This window comes from Delphinus delphis, chromosome 1 (genome assembly GCF_949987515.2).
Source record: "Delphinus delphis chromosome 1, mDelDel1.2, whole genome shotgun sequence".
Taxonomy (NCBI): domain Eukaryota; kingdom Metazoa; phylum Chordata; class Mammalia; order Artiodactyla; family Delphinidae; genus Delphinus; species Delphinus delphis.
The window spans coordinates 27,474,343-27,498,487 of record NC_082683.1 but is presented as its reverse complement, the minus strand read 5'-3'; the positions used below and the strand labels follow the sequence as shown (position 1 = coordinate 27,498,487).

The following is a 24,145-nucleotide window of genomic DNA, read 5'->3' as shown; positions in this document are numbered from 1 at the left end:
ATACAGAGAATAAACATGTAAACAAATAAGAAAATTTCATATACTAGTAAATGCCATGAAGACGATAAAATGGGGTCATATGGTAGAGGGCGACTGTGTGGCCTGTGTGTTTCATTGGGCGTGGGTGGGCCACAAAGGGCCGCCTGGAGGAGAGGATGTTGATTTGAGATGAGAATGCTAAGGAGGCAGTTGTGTGAAGCTCTGGGGAAGAGCACTGGCAGCAGAAATCAGAGCAAAGACACCGAGGTGGGAGAAGGCTGGTGTGTGTGCACGCGTGGGGGTGGGGGGTGGGCGGGGGAGAGCCGGGTGATGGTGGTGGAGGGGTGCGTGTGAGAAGGGGAGGGGCGGGCTTAGGAAGATGAGTTTGGAGAGGTAACCAGGGCCTAACCAGGTAGGGACTTGCGGGCATGGCAAAGAGTTTATCTTCATGTTTTACGGCCCTGATGGGAAGTCACTTGGAGGGTTTTAAGCAAGGGAGTGAATTGGCCTGATTTACATGATAGAAAGATCTCTCAGGCTGCCGCGTGGAGGAGGAATTGAAGAGGAGCAAGAGTGGGGGCAGGAAGCCAACTGCAGGTATCCAGTGTTCAGCGAGGTGGCACTTGGAGATGGTAGGAAGGGAATGGACTTTGAGCATATTTTGGAATTATATCCAACTTGACTCACTAATGGTGTGGATGTGATTATGCGGAAAGAGACATCTAGGTCTTTGAATCGAGCAGCTGGGTGGACAGGAATGACATCTTCCAAGGTGGAGAAGACCAAGAGGAAGCATAAATCCGTTCTCTGTTGCGGGATTAAGAGTTCTATTTTGGGTGACCAACGGGAAGTTGGATGCATGAGTCTAACACTCATGGGAGTGGTTAGGTCTGAACTTAAAAATGTGAGCGTCAGCAGCTTATAGATGATTTTATGGATGATTCTGGACAAGATCACAGACGGGAAGTGTAGATAGAGGAGAAAAGAGGGTAGAGAACTGGCCCCTGGGGCATCCTGCGTTCAGAGATCAGCAAGAGGAAGAGGAATCCATGGAGGTCAAGAAAGACCCGTCAGTGAGGTGGATTCAGGAGAGGGTGCTGCCCGGGAGCCAAGGGAAGATGGGGTTTAAGGAGGGAGCTCTCAACACCCAAATGTTGCTGACGGGGTTAAGATGAGGATGACCAGTGGATCTGACAATGTGTCGGCCATTCGTGACCTTGACAAGAGCAGTCCTGACTGCAGTGGTTAAAGTGGTGAGGAAGGGGAGCTGTCGAGTGTAGACAACTTTTAGAGGATTTTGGTTTTTTTGTAAACAGGGTAGTAGCTGGAGAAGGATGTGATGTCAAGAGGGAATTTTAAAGAAGAGAGAGGGACTTCCCTGGTGGCGCAGGGGTTAAGAATCCACCTTCCAATGTAGGTGACGTGAGTTCGATCCCCGGTTGGGGAACTAAGATGCCACATGCCACAGGGCAGCTAAGCCCATGTGCTACAATCAAGACCCAACACAGCCAAAAATAAATAAACAAATATTAGAAAATAAAAATAAAAAAGGAGAGAGAGGAAAACCTTATAGGATATATTTATAGAAAGGAATCGTGACGCAGTGGAGGTGAGAGGTGATGGCGTCCAGTGCCCACATACAGTTGGGGGCGGGGGTACCAGGAGCAGGGCTGCTTCATCCATGTTATACGGGAGAAGGCAGAGTGAAGGGGCACTCATGCCAGGAGGCTGGCAGACTTGGTGGTAGGGGATAAGTTAGTGCTTGCCTACTGCTTCTATTGCCCAATGGCACAGGATGCCTGGCTCTCGGCTGAAATGGGGGATTAGGAGAATGGGGGCTGGAGGTCTGGGGAAAGAGAAGGTATGATATAGTTATCTTGGAGAATAGAGTTAAAGTTTTAGGAAAACGTAGAATTTCTTAGAGATGCTGAGTGCCCACTTGATCTTTGTGGCTAGAAGTTGCACCTGAAACCAGCCGGTCCAGTGGTATTATTCTCCTGGTGTTCTGGAACAGGGGCCACATGAAGAGTTGGGTTTACTTGAAGTTAGGGTCTTGCCTGGGGAGTGATCATAGAAGCACAGAAAGGCAAGGGAGTGAGGATAACTACGAGTCGGCAATGACGTGGGGGCCCATGGACTCTAGCTGGGGAAGGAGGGAAGGTGGGGATATGAAGGGGGTGACGGACATTGAGGTAATGGGGTTATTGACTAATAGAGGGGGCAGAAGGATTGCTGGAGTGGTAACGAGAGAGAGTGAGCTACACAGATAGGAGGTTGTGCAGCTCTCGGTACACACAGGGTCTAGGGTGTGAGCACACATGTGGACAGGTTCAATGGGTGGAGAAAAAGATTGTTGGAAACAAGGAAGTCCAGGAACTGAGAGGTCAAGGTTTTGGGTGTGAAGTCACCAAGAATGATAATAAGTGTCTTAGTAGCGAGCCAGGGTTATAAGGCAGTCCATGAATGAGAGGGGATAACCACCTTATTTGTGTCTCAGTCTAATTCGTCTGAAACGGAAGTTATCAGAAGTTATCAGGTGGAAGTTATCACACCTGCTCCTCCACTTGGTAAACGGCACCACCACCCAGAGCCAGAAACCCGGGAGTCACTTTGATTCCTCTCTCTACCTGATCCCCACACCCAACCAAGTCACCAAATCATTTCGATTCTATCTTGTAAGCGTCTCTTAAATCCAGCTACTTCTTTCCATCACCACTGTGCGCACCCTAGTTGAGTCCACTGTTGTTTCTCACTTGGACTATTGTGTCAGGCTCTAAACAGAGAGCCCTGCCTCGGCCCCTCCACACTGTGACCAGACGCTGTGAAATTAGATCATGTCGCTTCTGTACGAAGTCTCCCCAGTGACTTTTCATTGTTCTTAGGATAAAGTCCAAAATCATTAATGGAGATTTCCAGACAAAGCACTGTATGATCCAGCCCCTGTCTACTTCGGCCGGACTCCTACCATGAGCCCTCCTGGGTTGCTTCCTGTCCTTGGCATCAGGTTTGCTCTCCTTTCTAGGCTTTTCATATACTCTCCCCTCTGCCTGGAATCCCCTCCCCTCTTTGCTTGGCAGAATCCTCCTCTTTCTCTAGATGTCAGCTTAAGAAGTCCCAGGGACTTCCCTGGTGGTCCAGTGGTTAAGACTCTGTGCTTCCACTGCAAGGGGGCACGGGCTCGTTCTCTGGTCGGGGAAGTAAGATCCCACAGGCTTTGTGGCACGGCCAAAAAAAAAAAAAGAAAGAAGTCCCAGGGAAGCTTTTCCTGGGTGCCCGGATGTTGGCTCCTCCTCCCCCTCCCCCAGCACCCCCTGCTTCCCCAGGTGTCAGGAGTTCAGCAGCCATCCTCTTCATAGCATGTAAGCTCCACGAGGTCAGGGACTGTGCCTGATTCTTCCCAGATAAATCCTGTGCACCTGGCACGGGGCTTGTCACATAAAAGTGAACAATAAATATTCACTGACCTGAATTGGATGGAAGATTCTAGAGGTGGAGCAGTTGTGGGGGCAGACAAGGTCCGGGGTGTGGTCCTACAGTGGGTAGCTAAATGGAGTGGAGGAGGAGGTCACAGGACACGAGGACGGCATGGAATGAAGAGGGCAGAGTGACGCATGGGTGGTCCCCGCAGCCCTGCGCTGTGAGAGAATACCAGAAGACTCCGAGTCACGTGCTCAAGTCTTTAATGAACGAGGAGAAGTAGGTGCAGCCATGGGGGTGGGTGGAGGGTTGGGGGGAAAGATGGCAGGGCCTAAGAGGGAAGAGTTTTCAAGAAGATGGAGGTGGAATGTCAGAGAGTGGTGGCCTCAGGCCGGTCAGATGGTGTTTGGTCTCCACCTGGCTCAGTTGGCTCAGGACTTGAGACTTCTGGGAATAGTGCCCACGAAGAGCGCTGGCGTGGGAGTAGTCAAGGTCCTAGGATGCTCTCGCCCTGTGTTGGACCCAGCAGCAGCCCCTGGAATGGGAAGCCTGGAATCTCAGAGGGTGTTGCCTGTGGCTTGTCTGCTGTCCTGCATGGGGGAGCTGCCTTGGGCTGAGCAGCTGGGGGCCGTCTGGTTCTGAACTGGTCGAGAGGGCCACCATGTTCCCCAGGGTTGGGTGGTCACAGCTTGGCAGTGGGGGCCACCTTGTTTCTTGAGGTCGGGAGTTCAGTGGATGGTATTGATGCCCTGCCCATGTCCCCTTTCCTGGGGGACATCCACTCATGGCTTATAGCTTCCCCTGGAGAATTGACCTTGACTGAGTAGGAGCCACCTACCCCTCCTGCCAGCCCTCCTGCTTGGGGTGAAACCGATGACTGACGGCTATGGGAGTTCCTAAGCCTGATGCCCTTTCCTCCGGGGGGACAACGCTGTGATGGGACTTATGATCCAAATGCCCTTCACCCCATGGGGATCAATCAGGTTAAGGCTGAGTTTCCCTGAACACACACCCTGCTCAGCTCCTCCCCCTTGCCATCCTGCTTCCTCTGTTCCTTCCTTACATGCACACAAATTCCTGCCATGGGCTCTGCTTCCAGGGACCCTGACCTAAGATGCGGTGGCTCTCTGATCTTGTTCAATAATCAGGGGTGGGCTTGGAGGCTCTCCAGGGATCATGGGGGACACAGCCCCCCACAGATTCAGCTTATTTCTGCGGGCTTGGAAGGTCCCCTTCCCTCTTTAGGCCAAAGTTTCCTCACCTATAAAAACCTTTAGGCTGTGTGGAGGTACCAGAAATGGAATGACCAGTTTCCCCAAAGCTTCCCTCTTGGGAAGGATGCTGATAGCTGATAAGCACCCACAAATGGTGCTTAATAACTATTTTTAGATGAACAAATAAAAGAATGAATGAAGGTGCCCACATGTGAACTGAAGTTTTTAAACTATTGGGTGGGAGACTGAGTCAACCAAAGATATGTAATATGGACTTATTCAGTGTATCTGCATAACGCCATTCCGTTCAGACCTAAGCTTCCTGCCGCTGTGCCCTCACTGTATGATGGGGGTGGATACCTTGGGAAGAAGTACCAAGTTCCCCTGGAAAGCTGAAGAGGCTGGCACGATGTTCCTTCTTTCGAATTCTAGCTCCGCAACAATGAAGTTGATTAAGGGATGTATACTACCTATGAAATGGTGTCTCCTAAATGATTTAGTATCTATCAGCTCCAGTAACAATAAAGAATAATTGCTGAATACCTTAAAAAAACAAACAAACAACCTTTAGGCTGGATTAGTTAAAACAACAAAACACACAAGCAAGGAAACACCATGCTGAACTCCCTGGGCTAGGTGTGGTGGAGGATTCAGATTCAGATAAACGAGACACGGTCCCTTCTGTCAAGCAGCTCATCGCCCCTTCACTCATTTAACAAACTTTTATTGAAGGCAGCAGGGAGCTGGATGACTCATCGTCCTGTGCGTGAAGGGCTTACAGACTCACGCGGAGAGGACCCCTCCAATTCGGGGAGAATGGCAGAGGTACAGGCGAGGCTGGCGCACGGAGAATGTGGTTGAGGCTGTCCCTGGGGTTTCAGGAAGCGTCCTAGCGGAGGGAGGAAGGGCATTCCAGCAGAGGGAACAGCATGTCCAAAAGCTCCCGGCACGACCCAGCGTGATGTGTCTGGTTGGAGGTCCGCAAGCCCTTTGGTGTGTTATGATGGTATGAGGAGGGTGGGGGTGAGGCTGGGGAGGTCAGCGGGGCCAGGTGGAGGGCAATGGGGGTGGTGGCCATGCTGGAAAGACTGTCAAAGCAGGAGGAATGATGTGGTCAGATTCGTACACAACCGCTCTGTCCCCGTAGAGGAGGGCAGATGGGAGAGGCCCAGTGGGAGGTGGTCAGGCTGTGGGGTGGGAGAGGAGAGGTAGATTCAGGAAACATTTAGGGGTTGAAATTAGTGGGATTTGGTGCTGTACTGGGAGGTGGGGTGTGAGGGGCTGGGAGATGGGGTGGAGATGAGGATGTCAGGCTAGCTCCTGGCTTAGACAATTGGGCGGATGGCAGTCTTATTCATGGCGGGGGGGTGGTGATCCTTGAGGAGGGCAGGTTTGGGGAAGATGACGTGGTCAGTTTGGGGGTTGCCGAGTGGGACATGCCTGGGGGTCTCCCAGATGGTTGTCCCATGAGCCATTTGTGTGTGTTCTGGGACTCAGGGCAAGTCTAGGCTGGTTTTGGCCGTTGTCAAGGTCTGAGTGGTGTGTATAGGGGAGGATGAGGGATTGTGTAGCCAGTAAAGAGAAGGGAAGTTCCTCATCCTTGAGGATCTGTGAGGGGCCCGTTAGCTTGGATGCTGTCCGTGGGTCCCTGGCCTGTGGGCGTGGGCCTCCTAGACACACTGGCAGACTGCCCATCCGGGACGTGCTCTCGGCACTGCCCCACGCACAGCAGGCCTGCCTCTCCTACCCTCCAAGGGGCTTAGCTCTGGGGACCTGTGCTGGGCAGGGTTCGGGAGGCCGGAATGGGGGAGCCATGTGCACTCATCTGAGTGACACTCACTGAGAACCAACTCATGCTGGCACAGGGTCTCCTGGGGTCCCTCCCCTCCTGTTTTGACCAGCTGGTTGCAGAGTCCAGAGACCCCTGGGTCAGCCTCTGGGCTTCCCACCACGTCCTGGGGGCATGCTCTGTGTGTGGTGTGGGTGTGTGAGTGTGGTGTGCCTCTGTGTGTGTGTGTGTGTGTGTGTGTGTGTGATGGGTAAACCTGGATCTGAGGTTCCAGGGCTCAGAGGCCCACTGAGCGGTCTTGGCCTTCTCTCCAAGGTCCATTGTGAACCCCCCTGCTTTCCTTCCCATCACTCCCTCCCTGGTCTGCAAAACACTGAGAAAATCATATTTATTAAGGGTTTGACATACCCTATCACCATATATAAAATCCCCTCCAGCCATCAACCTTCCTGCCCTGGGGCTGAGGACCCAGAGACCAATTTGCTTCCCAGCATTAGCCTCTGGGTGGGTCTCCTGAGCTCCACACCCACGTTCCTCACCTGCACTGCCGTGGCCTTAGGGAGCAGGCAGAGGCTCTGGTGGTCTCAGCTGCTGACCTCACCGGTTATGGATACCCACCCGCATCCACTGTACTTGACCCAGCCTTCATTAGGACAGAGTTCCCATCCGGGGGGTGCTCCCCCTGGGAGACGGCATACGGTGGGCATGTCTCGGGCAGGTGAGTCCAGCACTGAGACCCCCGGCATCTGTAGCCAAGGGTCTCCAGGCACCTCTTGCCCACCGGGTGGGTGACCTCACTGAGGTTGAGCATGGCTGCGGCCACCATGAAGTGTGTGAAGACCTTCTTCCCCGCGGGCCGGGAGGTGTAGCAGTCCGCAGTGCGGGGGCCTGGCGACTCGGAGCAGGCCACCACGTGGGGCATGTCATGGTCCTGGTAGAGGCGCTGAAAGATGTAGAGGAAGCCAGAGTCGACGGCCGCCTTGAGGAGGAGACTCAGCAGGTCTGTCCACCAGAGCCCGCCCCGCTTCTTGTCCAGGTTGTTGTATAGGGATGGGACGTCGGGCCCGTGCTTCAGGCGGTGCTTCCGCTGCGCTCCTGGCGGTAGACCGCACGCATGACCACGAGCAGTGAGGGACACGTGACCAGGATGAGCTGCAGGGCCCAGAGGCGCACGGGGGACACGGGGAACAACTCATTGTAGCAGACGTTGGCGCAGCCCGGCTGGTGGGTGCTGCAGATGAAGCCCTTTTGCTCATCATCCCACAGCTTCTCGGCCGCCACCACGTACACCAGCACGCGGAAGATGAAGACCACGGACAGCCAGATGCGGCCCAGTGCCGTGGAGTACTTGTTCACCCCATTCAGGACGCCCTGCAGGAACGCCCAGTTCATGCTGACTGTGGCCTTTGTTCCTCGTGTGGATGATCTAGACCAGGGGGTCCCAAGGCCTAGGAGAACCGGGAAGTGGGAACCTTCATTAAGGGTGTGACTGGCAAACCATTTCACGACCACCGTATCATCATGTCCACACTGGCAATGACTCGGTGGGGTAAGGATTGCCATTGTCCCCAATTCACGGGGGAGTAAGCTAAGGCCCAGAGAGGAACACGCCCAAGGCCCACGGCTGGAAGTGGCAGAGCTGGTCTTGAACTTCCATCTTCCAAAATCAGGGCATATTTTATTCTACAAAGTAATAGATACATGTGACGGGTAATCATCCTGCATGATGTGCCCACCAACCTCATGGACTCCAGCCTTCAGGCCTGCGGCGTCACGTGATTTCTAAAGAAATAGTAACAAAGTGTGGGTTGGACGATCTGCTCTCCCATCAGCCCCCAGGGCTGGACCCGGCAGGACGGGAGGGATGTGCATCTTTTTTTCTTGGCCGCATGGCATAGCGTGCAGAGCTTCTCCTACCAGGGATCGAACCCGTGCCGCCTGCAGTGGCAGCATGGAGTCTTAACCACTGGACCGCCAGGGAAATCTGAGGGATGTGTATTTTTATCCCTCAACTTTCTCCAACTGAGCGCCAGCATGAGCCAGGCCCTGTGCCTGGTGGGCAGACCCCGGAGTGATATCCATCCTCATCCTCCTCTCCGGCTCCAGGAGGTCCCCCAGCCTGACATTCCCTTCCAAATGAAACAGGCTCTTTGGAACCATGGTGGCTTGGTATCATCCTGCCACTCCTTCTTCTGGTGCTGGGCCTGAGGGCTGACTGTCCTGACCACAGTGGGTTCCTCTGGAATTCCAACCATTCCAGCCTTTGGGAGGGATTGGGGAAGGGACAGAGCTAAGATTGTGGCACGGTCCTCCCCCCTCCATCTACCTTTTCTTTCAGGGACATCTCCCTTCTCCGTCTGCTCAGTGGCTGTTTGCTGCCCACACAGGCCATTGTTTCATTCAGGCTGTGTCCTGCGTGCTCCATCCTCCACACCCCTTACCTGCAGTGACATCGTTTTCCACCTCTGACCCTGGGCCCTCCCCTATCCCTGACTCAGGCATCAGCATCTTCAAACCTTGTGCCTCTGGGACATTTTCTGAGCCTCCTCCTCCATCGTTTCTGGAAGAAGGCCTCACCGGTACTTAAATGGTCTGTTCACCTGTTTTCCGTGCCAGACTGTCAGCTTCTGGAGGGCAGCCTCCGCATATCATTCGTCTCTGGTTCCCCAGGACTCAGCACTGAGCCTGGCCCAGTGAACACACAATAGACATTTGCTAAACCCAGTCGAAACCCCACTTCTTCCTCATCCCTCCTCTTATTTATCTCTTCTCTAGTCTTCTGTCCTCCCTTTGGTCTGGCAGGACATTCGTTCCCCTCCTTGGGGCTTCCCTGGGGTTTCTCCAGAGATCCTCCGTCCCCCCTTCTCCTCCCTGAAGTCTGGCCCACAGCCCGAGGTCCCCTGGGGATCGTCAGCCCATCCCTGCCTCCCAGCCCAGCCTCCTTCCCGATTTGGTCCTCACCTTTCTTGGGTCTAGCAGCCAGTCTCCTGTCCCTGGGCTGGTCTGTCTGCCCATCTGCCTGAGGGCCTCCTGGAGGCAGCTTTTGTTCCTCACTCCCCTGCTGGGGGAGCTTTCTGAGCCAGTGAACCAAATGAGAGCGATCGGGTGGGCAGGCAGGTAGGCGGGCGGGCTTGCTGGGCCCACGTTCAGAGCAAACACCCGTGTCTCTTCTCCCCTGGCCCACGCCTTCTCTGCAGCTTGGCCAGGCATGGCTGGGTCTGGCTCCCTGTGCTGGCAGGGACACTGCCCGAGCAGGTGCAGGAGCCTGGTAGCCTCGTGTTCGGGACCTGGTTGGCACCAGATGGCATTGTCCCTGTCCCCCTCTCATTGCCCTATTGCCCCCGTCCCCCTGTCCCCAGGCCTCTCTCCTACCTTTTCTCTGGAAGCCTGGTTCTGAGGCCCTCAGCAGCTGACATCTATGATCCAGTCCAGGATTGCATTCTACCCTGGCAGGGCATTTCTGGGGACTAGAGCTTGGGCTGCTGGTGAGTTGTGTAGGGCGTGGGAGGGCCTGCCTATGGTTTCTCTGGACAAGGGCACCGCTGCCCTGGTGGAGACAAGGAATGCAGGTCGCAGCATGAAATGCACAGCCTCCCTGTCCAGCCTCTATGGGCCTGGGTTTCCAGGGAAGTCGGAGTGTGACCCAGTGGGGGCTGCAGAGAGGCCTTGGGCCTGGAACAGTGAACGTTAATGTGCAGCCAGGGAGGGGCTCCTTTGCCTCATTTCCCACAAGCATTTATAGAGCACTTCCTAACACCAGTGACTAATGCTTATGTGGCCTTTTCACAGCCGGCTAACCCCATCCGCAGTCGTGAGCTCATCCAGACTCACGACCCCACCAGCTCAGCATTGTTAACCCATTTTGGAGAGGAGCTGTAGTCGCTTTCTCAGAGTTCCACTGGAACTTGTGTTCAAATGCAAGTGTTATGACTCAAAAGTCCATTAACTTTCCACCGAGACACGCGGTTCCCCATGTAATTAAGCTCCATTCTCTTTGCAGACAACCCATGGGCCGAAAACTGCAACTGGGGATAAAGGCTAGACTTGAGCATGAGCAAGGGGCATGACACCCACAGGAGTGCTGGGGGCGCTCTTACCTGGCTAGATCAAGTGCAGCCCTTTGCAGGGGCAGAGATGTTGACCCCATGACCTGATAAGGCTCGCAAAGGTCGAAGGATCAAAGGTCACCTTGAATCAGTGAATGAATTGACTTTTATTAAGCCCTGACCGTGGGCACCACACACTGAAGGCATGTGCACATCCATTCTCGTATTAAGCCCCTCCTCACAGCGGCAGCCCTGTTGGGGGGCGCCTCATCATCTCCGTTGTACACAAAAGGAAGCCGAGGTTCAGCTCCGAGGGGTAACTTGCCCAAGGCCACACGGCTGGGGTAGGTGGCAGGAGCTGGGGAAAAGGGATCTGAACCCAGGTCGTCGGACCCTCCCTCTTGCCTGTCCCCACTCCCCGCACAGCGCTCCCACCCCCAAGGCTGCACCTTGGCTGCCGGGTCCTTCCAACCCAGGCCTGACCAGGCAGCCCCTCACAGGATGGTTTTATTCACGTGGTCTCGAGGGTGGTCTGGTGAGAGAGGAGGGGGAGCGTCTGAGCCCAGAAAGATGAGGTCGCCCAAGCGGAGGTCGTCCTGTTTGGAGGAAGCGGTGGCCCAGTTCCGGCGGTGGCCCAGGCCCGTGGCCTGGGCTTTCCTCACCAGCAGGCACTCCCGGTACCTCTTGTTCACCAGGTAGGCCAGCTCCACCAGGTTGAGCACGATGCAAACGACAGCCATGATCACCATGAAGAGAGTGAAGATGTTCTTCTCCGTGGGCTTGGAGATGAAGCAGTCCACCGTATTGGGACACGGAGCCACGTGGCACCTGACCACGCGAGGGAGGGTGTATTTGGGGTAGAACGAGTGGAACACGTAGAGGAAGGCGGCATCCACGCCGGCCTTGAACACCAGGCTGCAGACGTACGTCCACCAGAGCCCGCCCCGCTTCTTGCCGGGGTCCGGGTAGAGGCGCCCGCCGTTCTTCCCTGCTGCCTCTTGGTGCTTCTTCTCCTGGGCCTCGCGGTAGGCCACGTGCATGACCACGAGCAGCGAGGGGCACGTGACCAGGATGAGCTGCAGGGCCCAGAGGCGCACATGGGACACGGGGAAGAACTCGTCGAAGCAGACGTTGGAGCAGCCCGGCTGGCGGGTGTCACAGTCGAAGTCCTTGTGGTCATCACTCCACACGCGCTCGGCCGTCACCAGGTACACCAGCACACGGAAGATGAAGACCAGGGACAGCCAGATGCGCCCGAAGGCTGTGGAGTACTTGTTGACCCCGCTCAGGAGCCCCTCGAAGATCCCCCAGTTCATGGTGGCCCCAGGCGTCGGCCGCTACTGCAGGGAGAGGATGACTGTCATTTCCCAAGTTTATAGAACGCTCACGCTCAGCACCTTATAGGACAGTGTCACTGGATTGGATCCTCCCAGCCATGGCTAGGTTCTATTATCGTCCCCTTTACAGCTGAGGGAAGCTGAGGTTCAGAGGGGTTGTGCAGGGTCACACACGATTAGGTGCAGAGCTGGTCATTCAGCCCAGAGCCCAACTCTTCCCCATAGCAGTGGGTGAAGGTGGGTCCGGGGAGCCACTCGTCCTCCCAGGTCTTAAGGAGGTGGGACATGCTGACTTCCCTCTCTCTCCCAACCATGGCCCTCCTCCTCAGCGAGTCAGACCTGGGGATGACTTCTCCTTTCCTTTCTGAGCTAGGCTGTCTCCCCTTAGACAGCTTCCTCCCAAGGGGAACCCGCTCTTTGCCTTTTACTTGGTTTGGGGGATGGGGCTAGAGAGGAGGCTGGAACCTCGTCCCCAAACTCCCGTCTGGTGTAACACCATAAATATCCAGGCAGTGTCCTGCTCACGTGCGGCTCACTTGAAGCAAGGCCAATGGCAATGCAGCTGAAACAAAAGCGATGATTCTCTTGATATTGATACAATAGGCTTCGTAGAGTAGCCTGGTATTCCTGTGCTTCCCAAACTGGTGTTCCATGGAACCCTGCTCAATAGGCTGGCAACAGAAGCAGCAAGAGAAAAGGATTCTCTTCTGTGTTCAAGAAAAGTAGTCAAGCGCTATGTTCAGCGCACAGTTAAATAGGTCCCTTTACTTGACCATGCTAATAAATTCACATTATGAATCTCCCAAAGGAGGACAGAATATGCAGCATTGCACCAACTCCTTTGACTGTAGAACCCTTTTTTGTCATCTTGTAGAACAGCCTTGTCAAGACACCGAAATGGGAAATGCTGCTCTGGTCAGTTCTGCTGGCGAGTTTGGTGTGATGAACACACAGGAATCAGATTTACCTCCAATTAGGGAATGTGACTATGGTTCAGATTGAGGGGCGCCCACGGCCTCTCTTGGAATTCCTCTGTCTGGCTCCTGGGGGCGGTCCACTGAGACCTGTGCACGGTGGTCTTACCCTACTGGGCTCCCTGGGACCTCAGGGAGCCTGTCTGCACAGCCTGTTGCTCTAAGGGGTTAGTGCTGGTCTAGGCCAAAGGTGACTGTGCTGTCCTGCCCCCGCCGCCCCCTCCACCAGCTGCGTGATCCACTGCAGATGGGCAGGGTAGTGATAAAAGCCAGCATTTATCGGGTGTTTATGCAGCGCCAGCACTGTTCTGAGCACTTTGCATGAATCAATACAGCAACTGTATAAAAGGGTATATGTTTTATTCCCAATTTACAGATGAGGAAAGTGGAGCACAGAGAGGTTTGCTCATAGTTACACAGCTGGTAAGCGGCAGAGCTGGGATTTGAACCCAGGCAGGCTGGCTTCGGAGCCCACACTCTGGGCCTGGGCCCCTTTCCTTGGGTTTCGGGAAGCTGCCTGCTGTGTCCACTCCCTCCTCCACCAGGTGAATCCCCGGTAGGGGAGGCTGGGGGTGACTCTGCTCCCTGCCCTGTCTCTCCACTGTCCTGTCTACATAAGAACGTGGGCCCCCGCTCTGAATCATCCGCTTGTCTTTGCTCAGTCCTGCTTAAGGTGGGTGGAACTCCTGGCAGCTTCTCAGGGAACACCCAAGGAGGCTCTAGCCCAGGGGTGCTCCGCCCAGCCCAACCTGGGGTTGGCGGGGTTTTGCAGGCCCAGGTAGAGCTGCCCCATCTGCTTAGCTCCTGGCCCCTCTGGGAGCCCCTCTCCCACTCAGTCCCTGGCTCCCACCTCTGCTCAGCTGGGGAGAAAGGGGAAAAACTCAGAGCAGAGGAGGGGGGGGCCCATCTTCATTCCTCCACCATCAGGACGCAGGGCGGCCTTGTGTTCAGGCCACTCCCCCGGCACTCCACCAGAGAAGTCTCCCCCTTCCAGGTGTGCTGAGGGGCAGAGCACATCTGGACACAGATGGCCTTACCTGAGTGGCTACTCCTCAGGGCTCTCTGGGTACCGGCTCCTGGCTGCCAGCCGTCGAACTCAGCAGGTAGCGGGAACTCATGTCAGAACCAGGGAGAGTGTCTGGGGAAGCCCGTTCCTAGGACAGAGCCTGCACATTTCGGCAGGCAGCCTGGGTGTGCCGCCGGCCAGGAGGAGGAGCTGCGCCAGGCACTGCCACTGGCTGGGCCCCAGCCTCCCCAGACTGCCTCTGATGAGGCCAAGGAAATTTAGGGGTTCCCTCCTCCCAGGGGCTGGGCCCCAAATCCTGGCATCCTCTTGGGGACAACCACAGGTCCACTCTGAGTCCCCGCTTGTCTTCCCATCCCTGGCCTTGTGTGGAAGAAGCCGAGGCCTGACCTGGCTTCTTATCCTTTCCAGAAATTCCCACTGCCACTTCTTGGGACGCTATGGGCCGCTCCAGACACTCCTCCCTCTCTAGTTGCTGCTCAGTGGCCTTCTGTTCTCACAGCTTCAGTTACCTTTGGAAATGCCATGAGTCCCAAATTCTCTCTCCAGCCCAAATGCTTTTGCCCATCAATAGTCCCCACCTGGATGCCCTTCCTTCACCTTTCTCCTCACCTGGCCTACTCCTCCAAGAAGCCTTCCCTGACTGTGCAGCCCCAGGTGGCTTAGGGCCCCATCTCGGGGCTTCCACTGCCCTCAGCCTCCACACTCTCATCAGACTGTATTGGAGTAGTTGATTTTAATTGAATTTGCTCCAGGGACCCGCCTGTTGAATGAGCAAATCAGTTCCCATGAACGGACATTTTTAGGGGCTTGTCGTGAGCACAACATAACACGGATCAGCCCCTGACCCCCAGGAACTCACCAGCTTGACCTTAATTACCAGTTGATAAGTCTAGTACCAGCTGCATAGCCTCTCATGATGGCGAAGAGCTCGTGGAACAGTTTCTGGGCCCAGCTTCCCATTGCTGCTGGAATCTAGTTCAGTCTTTGCACCCCAACACTGAGTATCTGAGGCGTTGTACAGAAAGCCACCCTCTCCCCTGCACACACAGCCCCACTCCTCCCCAAACACGTACACCAAGCTCCTCCCCAACCCTTTCATGGCTGACTGCCCTTCACTGTCTACCCCGACCCCGAGGGGCTGCCCCCTACCCCCATACCAGACACACTAGCCCTTCCATCAGCCAGTGTTTTGAATTCAGGAATCATTGCTGAGACACGGCTGTGTGCCAGGTGCTGTGTTTGGGGCTGGGCTACACAGATAAAGAGAGGAGCAGAAGAGGTTGTCAGGGTCTCCCAGCCCGGGGCAGGCACACAGATAGGGTCCCAGAGACACAGAGATGTAAGAAGGACGTTGAGGGTGAGTTCCAGCAGAAGGGACTTGGGGTCCCTTGGAGTGGATGAGTCCTGTCCAGAGCAGGTGCCTCCCTGTCTAATGGGTGAGGCAGAAGAAGGAGCTGCCTTAAGGCAGGGGAGATCTGCATCTGGAGCTCATACACCCCTACGTCTGGGCCCACACCCCTGCATCTGGAATCTCACAGCCCTGGATTTGAATCTCACCTCTGGTTCCTTCAGATCTGGGGACTTTCCCTGTTTCTCGGTTGTACAATGAGACATTTTGTGCCCGTGAGGGGTGTCCTGTGAGGACAGTGAGAGCGATGCAGGGCGGTGCCTGAGTGCAGGCTGTGTGACCTGAATCCGGCTCTGCCTCTTCCTCTCCGTGTGGTACCAGTTTCCTATCCGTGCAGTGGGACAATAGCATTGCCTACCTCGTAGGGTTGGCGCACAGATTAGCCCAGCCAATAGAGACACAGTGCCAGAACAGTGCCCGGCACAAAGGAAGCGCTTTCTACCACTGCCTCTGATGTATGTGAACTGCCCGCACACACCTGGCACGTGGTGGGTACCCAAAATGACTTCCTCCCCCCTTCCCTGTTCATCTCTTCTCTCTGAGATGTAAGGAAGGCAGAGAAAGGAGGGGGAGACAGACTACTCGCCAGAGGAAATCTCATGTGGATGGATGATGTCTTTGGGTTAAAAAGGCAAAACCCGGGTCAGGCAGTGACGGTTGGGGAGTGGGGAGCGCAGGCAGGAGGTGCCCCGGGAGGGTTTCTCATTAGTGCCTGGTCGCAGCCTGTTGGTCTAATTAGCTTCTAAGATGTCCTTTATCAGCAGGTCACACGGGGCCTGAATTCAATGGACGGTGTGTCCAAGAGCCACAAACACCGCAGGTCTACAGCGAGCGTGGCACATCCCGCATGCACACACTCTTCCACCCAGGCCACACTATGGGCATGATGCTACACACTGTGGGGCAGTGCTGGGCCCTGAGTGCCTAGTATGGGGCCTGTTAGGTACCACGTTAGGCCTCTGTTTACGTTTTTGGAATGAATGATGTATGAAATATACACACCCTGCAAAGAGAGTCACACATATCTGTCCCCCTCCACGTTCTTCCTCCAAATGATTGCCAAGTACAGGAGAGAGGAGACACATGAATGGATCGGGTACAACATCGTGAGAAGAGCTATAAGAGACATACAACAGAGAGGGGAGTGTCAAGTTCTGCCAGAGGGAGACCCAGACAAAGTGACATTTAAGCTGGGTCTTGAAGGATGTGTAGGAGTTCACCAAGAGGAGATGAGGAGGACAGGCCTTTGAGGCAGAGGGCATAGAGTGTGCAGTGAAGGATGATGGAAGAGCTTTGGAGAGTGGGCTGGAGGAGGCAGCAGTGGGGGCACTAAAAAGCAAGGACATTCTGGACCGTGAAAGATCTGGAACACTGTGTTAAGGGGCTTGGATTGATCTTGTGTGCAGAGGGAGACCTGGGGGAAGGAAGGAGGCTATGTGTTCAGATTGGTACAGTCAATTCTCAGTCTTCATGGTAGTTACGTTCTGTAAGTCACCACAAACACTGAATTAGCAAATCTTGAAACTTTGCCAGTAGGGGAAATACAGGGTTCGGTTCCTGCGAGCCTCTGGTTACAGCATTTTCATCAACTGATCAATATGTAACCTTGTTCTACGTGTGTTTCTCTTGAAAGACACCTTAATTATATATAGTGTTGAATCATTAATGTTGAACTCAATGGCCAACAGCGCTATTACTTACTCCTGAACGAAGCTCATCTTTCTATCCTCTTTTGTTTTGGCCCCGGCATGTGGGATCTTAGGGATCCAGGGATTGAACCCGTGCCTCCTGCCGTGGAAGCAAGCAGTCTTAACCACTGGACTGCCAGGGAAGTCCCCCTGAACAAAGCTCATCTAACACGTATTTTCTCCCTAAGGCCCATCACAACCTTCCTATGCTTGGGAACACCAGACAGTACTTCAGTGCTACGCTTGGGGGCCAGTTTAAACAGCAGAATCACCTTCCACAAGCACAAAAATGCAAAAAAGGGGTACTAAATCAACCTCCAGTGGGGCACTTGTTTACAGTATCAGCTGAAACAAGAAGACCAAGCAACCCCTTGTTCAACCTCAGCTGGGAATGTGCACATCGGTGACTCAAGTGTTTTGCTGCTCTGTGCGTGTCCACGGATGACAGCGAAAGCACTGCAAGTATTGATTTTGGGGTTAAACAAATAAATTTTAGTGACTAGACAAACTCACCCATATGGAATCTGTGAATAATGAGGATTGATGGTATGTTTAGAAAGCTCCCGCTCTTCGAAGGAAGAGGCGTGCGAGACCAGTAAAAAAATTACTGCAATGATTTGGGGAAGAGATGAGCCAGACGGGTGGATTTGGGAAATAGCTGTCAGATACAACTGGCAGTGTTTGGACTCTGAGTGGATGCAGGGAAGGAGGCAGGAGGAAGACCCAGGAGGGCGCCCAGTTTGCTAGTTTTGGTGATTGGGCAGGTGGTGGGTCTCCTGATGGAAGGAAGGAATACGGGAGGAGAGCAGGTTGCTTGGGGGGGAGGGGAGGAGCAGGTGAGGGGGAGTTCTTCCCAGATGTTTGGGAGTTAGTTCAATGTTCCATGTGCTGAATGGGAGAGTGTGGAGGACAGCTGTGTGGATTGTCCGTAGCCAGCAGCTGGCAGCAACAGCTGGGCATGTACTTTGGGGGTTCTCAGCCCCAAGGGGGTGGTGGGAGCCGCTGTCGGGGTGGACGAGGTGACTTTGGGAGAGTGTGCGGAGTGAGAAGAGAAGATGGTCCAGGCAGAGCTCGGGGGAGCACTGACGTCTAGGAAGCAGGCAAGAAAGATGCTTGTGGAGGAGAAAGCACAGTAAGGGACAGGGAAACCAGGGCGGGCAGGGGAGGAAACCCAGCGGTAGAGAGGCCGGTCAGGTCCCTGGGGACTTTTGCCCGAGTGATTTCTGCAGAGCGATGGGGACAGAAGCCAGAGAGCCGTGGGTGGCACGTTTTCAGGAAGCTGACAAGCGAGGTAGAAAGGCGGGGGATCAGAGCTGGGGAAGGGTTCGCTTCTTCTGGGGAGATGGGGACAGACACATCAAAGGAGCTGCTGGAGAGCCATCTGACCTGCAGTTAGATCTTGTTTTATATCTGTCACCCTATCCCTTCCCCACTCTGCTCTTTCCTGGTTCCCTGGCCTCTACTGGGCTGTCTCTGTCCCCCCAGTTTTCAGCCCAGGTACTCCTGGCTCTTGTCACCGCCTCCAACATGTTCTTCTGGCTCAGGCTGAGCCCTGCCTGTTCTCCCTGTTCATGGGTGTGGGGTGGGTGAGAGTTGGAGTCTTTTCTGGAGACTAGCCGTCCCCCCAGGCTCCCTTCTGAATGCAGAGGGCAGAGGACAGCACAGGCATCGGGGCCCGATACCCCACCAGTTACCCATCAAAACTACTGTTCCCAAAGGCAAGTAAACTTTTGGTCTTGGACGAACAAGCTAGGTTGGCCTGTGAGGCCAAGGTGGTGTCCGTTCACTGTTCTCAGGAGAGGTGGGAAGGCTGGACAATGGGGTAATGGTATCAGCTTCATCACTGGGCGCCGCCCCTGTGCCAGAAACCATGTCAAATGCTCTATGTGCATCCTGTGTGTAACACTCCCTGCTCTCACCTGGCCCCTCTCTAAGCAGTTGTCCACACAAGCAGAGTCATCTTTGGAAAACACAAATCATATTAAAACAATCTGTTCCGGGTCTTTCAGAGGCTCCCCATTGTCTTGAAAAAAAAACTCCGGTTGCTAATATGTCCTATAAAGTCCTGCATGACCTGGCCTCTGCCAGCCTTTGTTCCCAGTCTCTTCCCTTCCGTTTTTGTGCTCCAGCACAGTGGCCTTCTTTCACTTTCTAGAACGGAGGAGTCTCTTTCCCACCTCAGGGCCTTTGCACATGACTCAATGCTCTTTCCTCATTTTCTTTGAGCTAGCTACCATCAAGTTCCAGAGATCAATTTATTTTTTTATTATTATTTTAAAAATAAATTTATTTATTTATTTTTGGCTGCGTTGGGTCTTCATTGCTGCACACGGGCTTTCTCTAGCTGAGGCGAGCAGGGGCTACTCTTCATTGTGGTGCGCAGGCTTCTCATTGCGGTGGCTTCTCTTGCTGTGGAGCACGGGCTCTAGGCGTGCGGGCTCCGTAGTTGTGTCTCACGGGCTTAGTTGCTCCGCAGCATGTGGGATCTCCCCGGACCAGGGCTCGAGCCCGCGTGTCCTGCATTGGCAGGCGGATTCTTAACCACTGAGCCACCAGGGAAGTCCCTCTGGATATCAATTTAAATGTCACTTTCAGGAAAGCCATTCTTAACCCCTGAAACTAGGTCAGGTTCTTTGTTATCTATTCTCTTTGCATGTGCTTCTCTGTTGTATCCCTGTCACAACTGCATTCCTAGAGTTATGGGTGTGCTTGTGTGTTTAATGTCCTCTCCTCCTTTAGACCGTAATCTTCAAGAGGACCAGGCCCAGAGGTCAGGCCATGGGAATCATGCTCGCTGCTCCATCTCCACCATCTGGCACAGCACCTGGCATGTAGTAGGTGCTTTATGAGTATTCGGAGATGAACGGATGAATGATTCTGTTTATCGAAAGTAAAAAAGCCAAGAACACCGCCAAATCCTTGGGCACAAGGGTACTGAAGTGAAACTGTTTTGAGAGTCTGGGCTCTGGAGCTTGGCTGCCTGAATTCCCACCCCAGCAATCCTGCTTACCGGCTGTGCAGCCCTGCACAAGTTTTTAGCCTCTCTGGGCCTCAGTTTCACATGGAACATAGGGACTACGCTAGAACCTACCTCATAGGATCGTTGTAAGGCTCAGATGAATAAAAATATGTAAAATATATACACCTGGTACCTAATAAACATGTAATAAATGCTGGCTGCCGTAATTCTCAGCCAGGACCGCTATCTGGGAGTGAGACTGAGCTGACGCTGCTCTCTGATTCCTGTCCCCGATGACTTGGACATGTCTTTGGGAGAGCCCGTCTCAGCTCTGCTGAGGGGAAATGCGGGGAGAGGTAAACAGCCGTGTGGGCCTGAGCAGTCCAATCCTTCTCCGTCACTGGAAGGGCACGAGATGCTGCAGATCGGATTCCTCCCTCCAGATGCCTAGAGCGGGGTGGGGGAGACCCCGTCACGTAGGTTCTGGGGGAAGAGCCGGACCCAGCCGCCGGGAGAGCTTCCTCTGCTGCTGACCTGCGTCTGCTGTGAGGCCTGGGCTGGCTTTAGCCAGACAGCCTGCTCCTTTGCTGGAGAAGCTTTGCTTTCTCCTGGAAAGAGTTGTGAGTTCCCATCCCTGGCGAGACTTCACGGCTATGCTTTTGCAGAACGAGGGGAGTTGTGGGATGGCAGGAGTCTAGGAAGGGTGGGAGACAGGCACGGCAGAGAGGAAGGAGAGCTGGGAAGGGGAGAGAGCTGGGTGACAGACAGAGCCCGCACAGACCTGGGCTCAAGTCCCCCTCTACTCCCTAGCCGCATGTACTTGACCAAGCCAAGTTTTCTTTCTGAGACTTAGTGTCATTCCTGTACCCGGGGGTGACGGCTGATGTGGAGGAAAGTGATAGAGAGGAAAAGTGTGGTGGGTCATGGCTGGCACGGCCAGCCCCCATTCCTTTACTTCCCTGCTCTGCAGGCTATAACTCTCTGGTTGCTTGGGTGGACATTCTTATTTTTTATTTTATTTTTTTTTAGATATTAGATTTTAATTAATAATATTGGCTGCACCGCGCAGCATGCGGGGGGATCTTGGTTCCCTGACCAGGGATCGAACCCGTGTCCCCTGCAGTGGAAGCATGGAGTCTTAACCACTGGACCGCCAGGGAACTCCCAACGTTCTTATTTTATCTTCCTGGGGCCCCAGGTGGGCACATAGCCACGCTGTTCCCCTGGGGCCCTAGACCCACCCCCAGTTCTGCCTATGCTCCCGTGCTCAGCCCGAGGGGGCTGGAGCTGGCCTCGCCCCTTGGCCTCTCTCTGCTATTTCTGTGGCTCTGGGCGGACTGAGTCACGGCAGCAGTGAGGCCCACTGTCCCTGAGGCTGGGGGCCCGATGCTTCCGTACCTCCCCCTCCCTCCAGCCAGGCCCAAATCACCGGGTGCTCTGCTGTCCCTGGGCAGCTTGCGCAGCCTCCTCTGCAGAGGGTCGGGAGGCCGATGTACAGTTCTTGCAGCTTTGGCCACTGGCCACCACGTTCTCTGCTGCTGGCATTCCAGGGCCAGGGACCTCCCTGTGGACTCTGGCCTGGGTGCTCAGCACCTCTGCTCAGTCACGGTCTAGTGTGGGGACCACATGGCTTATTGCAAACAATTGGGCAGATCTGGGTTTTAAACTTTGTTCCATGAAGCGGTGAGTACAGGGGGCGGGTGCTGTCAGAACCCAGCCCACGTCTCCTTGGCCTGTTCTGCTTTGGTGGTCGAGGGGACCTATGTAAAGCATGGTGACTTACAGTAGGTGGGCTCAGTGCCCAGTGGCCGGCACCTGCCACTAGGCCGGCCGGGGCTCTCTGGGCTTCTGGGGTCTCTCTGCCCGTGAATGGGGCAGCCTGGAAGTGCCAGGGAATTGCCACCTCACGGGGGGCAGCCTTCAGCCAATGCCTTACGGAAGTTAGGGCATGATTCCTCCAGGCTCCTCCCCCTTGGGTTGAGATAACTGTGAGGTCCGCGTCCTAGTCTTTCCCAGACTGAGTTCAATCCCCAGCAGGACTGAGCTCAGTTGTCCAGAGAAACTCACTCAATTACATACCTTCACCAGCTTCCTTCCCTTCTCTGCCTCACTCCCCATTCCCATGCCCATATTTCCTGGGATCACCTCCCAAATAAGCAACTTGTTTGCAAACCCGTGTCTCAGGCTTGCCTTTTGGGAGAGCCCAAACTAAGACATATGTTGTTGAACAAGCAGCAGCCTCACTTCCTGTGCGATTCCCCCGTCCTTAGGCTAACCAGCCTCACAAGCTTGCTCTCCTGTAGACTGTCGATTGGCCCAGGGGTGAGGCTGGCCCCAAACCGAGCTCATCAGTCACACCTACCTTGTCAGTTGATCAACCCAAAGTGACAGTGTAACCCACGCTGATCTGCCAGGGGTCCTTCCCTGGGACTTCGGAATATGCGCAGGGACAGAGTCCGTTGATGATAAACGCTGGACCAGCTGGTGTCCTGCTGTTTGGAAATGCTGCTCGGCTGGATGAGATAATGATCCTGGGACAGAGCGGGAAGCAGAGATGAAGAGCACGTGAGTGCTTGGGAGATGTTTGCGTCTCCGGCTCCGTTTATCTTTGGAACCCAGTGTTGTTTCCCCACTGCACGGTCCCTCTGCCCGAGTCTGTTTAATTTAGGTTTCTGTCGCTCGCAACCAAGAATACTCTGTGTGACCCTGGGTTTGCCATTTAATGGAGCCTGGTGCATGGTAGGTGTTTGATAAGTATCTGTTGACTGATGTACACTCTCTGGACCCCATTTTCCTCATTTGCATGTTAGGGTCAATAATACTTTATAGGTTGTCGGAAATATAAGTTAGACAGTGAAAGGGCAGGGGCTTTGAAGGGTTGGACCCAAGCAGAGAGCTCCCTTCTGCCCAGAAGGCCAGGAATGGGGGGACCCAGGGAGGGGAGGCACCTTGGATGAGGGGCGCAGAGCCCTGCCGGGGTCTGTGGATGGACAGGGCCTGGCGGCTGCTGGCCAGTGAGGGCTGCGTGGAGATGATGATGACGATCAGGGTAGAGTGGGAGGAACGGCCGGGAGTGACTTTTGTTTTTTCCTTTTGAGAGAATCGATAAGCAGGGCAGAGAAGGGAATTAATGTTTATTGACTCTCTGTTATGCGCGGGCACTGGGTCCAACTCCTTGCACACTTCCGAGAGTACAGACTGGTGACCTGGAGGCAAATGTTTTGTTTGGCCTTCATGGGGCTTAAAGAAACATTTCAATTAATTGCCAACATATACATATCTGGAGATTCCACATGAAAAGCTGGTTGGGGGCCGCTCTTGAAAACTTGGAAGTTCTAGCAACGCGGGGCCCACATTCCCTGTGGCATTGATAGGTAGAGTGACGAACAGCTGCCCCCTTTTGATGAGGCATCTGCTCTCTAGTTTGCACTGACCCCTCCCGGCCTCTTCCCTCATGCATGGGACTTGCCTGGCCCTGTAGTCATCTGAGATGGTCGTTCTGGGCGTTTTCTCAACAGCCCTGCAAGGTGGGTACCCTTAGCCCCATTTTACAGATGATCAAACTGAGGGTCAGAAGTGAAGTCATCTGCTCCAGGTCACACAGTTAGGAAATGATACAGCTGGGATTGTAGCTCAGTTCTTACCGACCCCAAAGTTCATTCTCCTGGCAAAAAACAGGGAGTGTTTGGCTGCAGGTAGAGAGGGGAAGGAGGAGTAAGAGAGGTTTGGGATCAGTGATTGGGAAGAAGAGGTGCCACGGATGAAGCAGGGAGACTGGGGGGAAGATGATATAGTCAGACCCGGGCATTGCCAGTTTGAAGGGACCCCAGGCTATCCTGAGGAAGGGGTCTGTTCCCAGGTGACTTTTAGGATGCGGAAGCTGGTGCTGGTGTCTGTGGTAAACAGAGAAATGGGTGGTTATGGAGGCTTAGCCGAGGGGAGTGAGGCAAGAATGATGTCAGGTGTATTATTGAGAGCCGGGGTGGCAGGTGCTTCGGGACATCAGGAGGAGGAGGGTAGGGTTGGGGGAAGTAGGGGGGGATGGTGTGTCCAGGTTTGGAGGTTTCAGGGCCAGTGGAATGTACACGGGGAGGTGTCCCGGGGACAGTTGGCCAAACAGGCTGGAACATATCTCCAGAACATCTCCAGGCTGGAGATAATGGTCTAGAGATTAAGCTGTGCTGTCCAGGGCAGACAAAGGGCCCAGGTGGGGGTTGGGAGTTGAGGGGACGGGGTAGGGAAGGGGATAGGGGGGTGGGGTGTCACGACCATAGTATTTGGTGGAGGTTGGAGGGATGCCCCCATTC

General features: G+C 54.4%; 2 protein-coding genes across 6 annotated transcripts; both read right to left on the bottom strand.

Moving 5' to 3' along the window:
* Positions 1–7,003: 7,003 nt before the first annotated feature.
* Positions 7,004–7,791, bottom strand: GJB4 (gap junction protein beta 4). Its single transcript, XM_060003591.1, is given in 2 exon segments — positions 7,004–7,488; positions 7,491–7,791. Coding segments are annotated over 2 exon segments (786 nt in total).
* A 2,796-nt stretch (positions 7,792–10,587) lies between these two features.
* Positions 10,588–22,875, bottom strand: GJB5 (gap junction protein beta 5). 5 transcript variants are annotated; one of them, XM_060003561.1, is made up of 4 exons: positions 22,787–22,875; positions 22,201–22,369; positions 13,794–13,922; positions 10,588–11,785 (listed from the first exon to the last, which is right to left on the bottom strand). In XM_060003561.1, the coding sequence occupies exon 4, from the start codon at positions 11,759–11,761 to the stop codon at positions 10,940–10,942; it is 822 nt and encodes a 273-aa protein (XP_059859544.1). In that variant the 5' UTR covers positions 11,762–11,785; positions 13,794–13,922; positions 22,201–22,369; positions 22,787–22,875; the 3' UTR covers positions 10,588–10,939. The 5 variants fall into 5 exon arrangements, with proteins under 5 accessions (XP_059859544.1, XP_059859550.1, XP_059859540.1 ...); XM_060003567.1 differs by having other exon boundaries at positions 13,794–13,910; XM_060003557.1 differs by lacking the exon at positions 13,794–13,922.
* Between the last annotated feature and the right edge of the window lie 1,270 nt (positions 22,876–24,145).

Coding starts and splice junctions, on each gene's coding strand:
- GJB5 (XM_060003561.1), bottom strand. CDS start 11,761: ATGAACTGGGGGATCTTCGAGGGGCTCCTGAGCGGGGTCAACAAGTAC.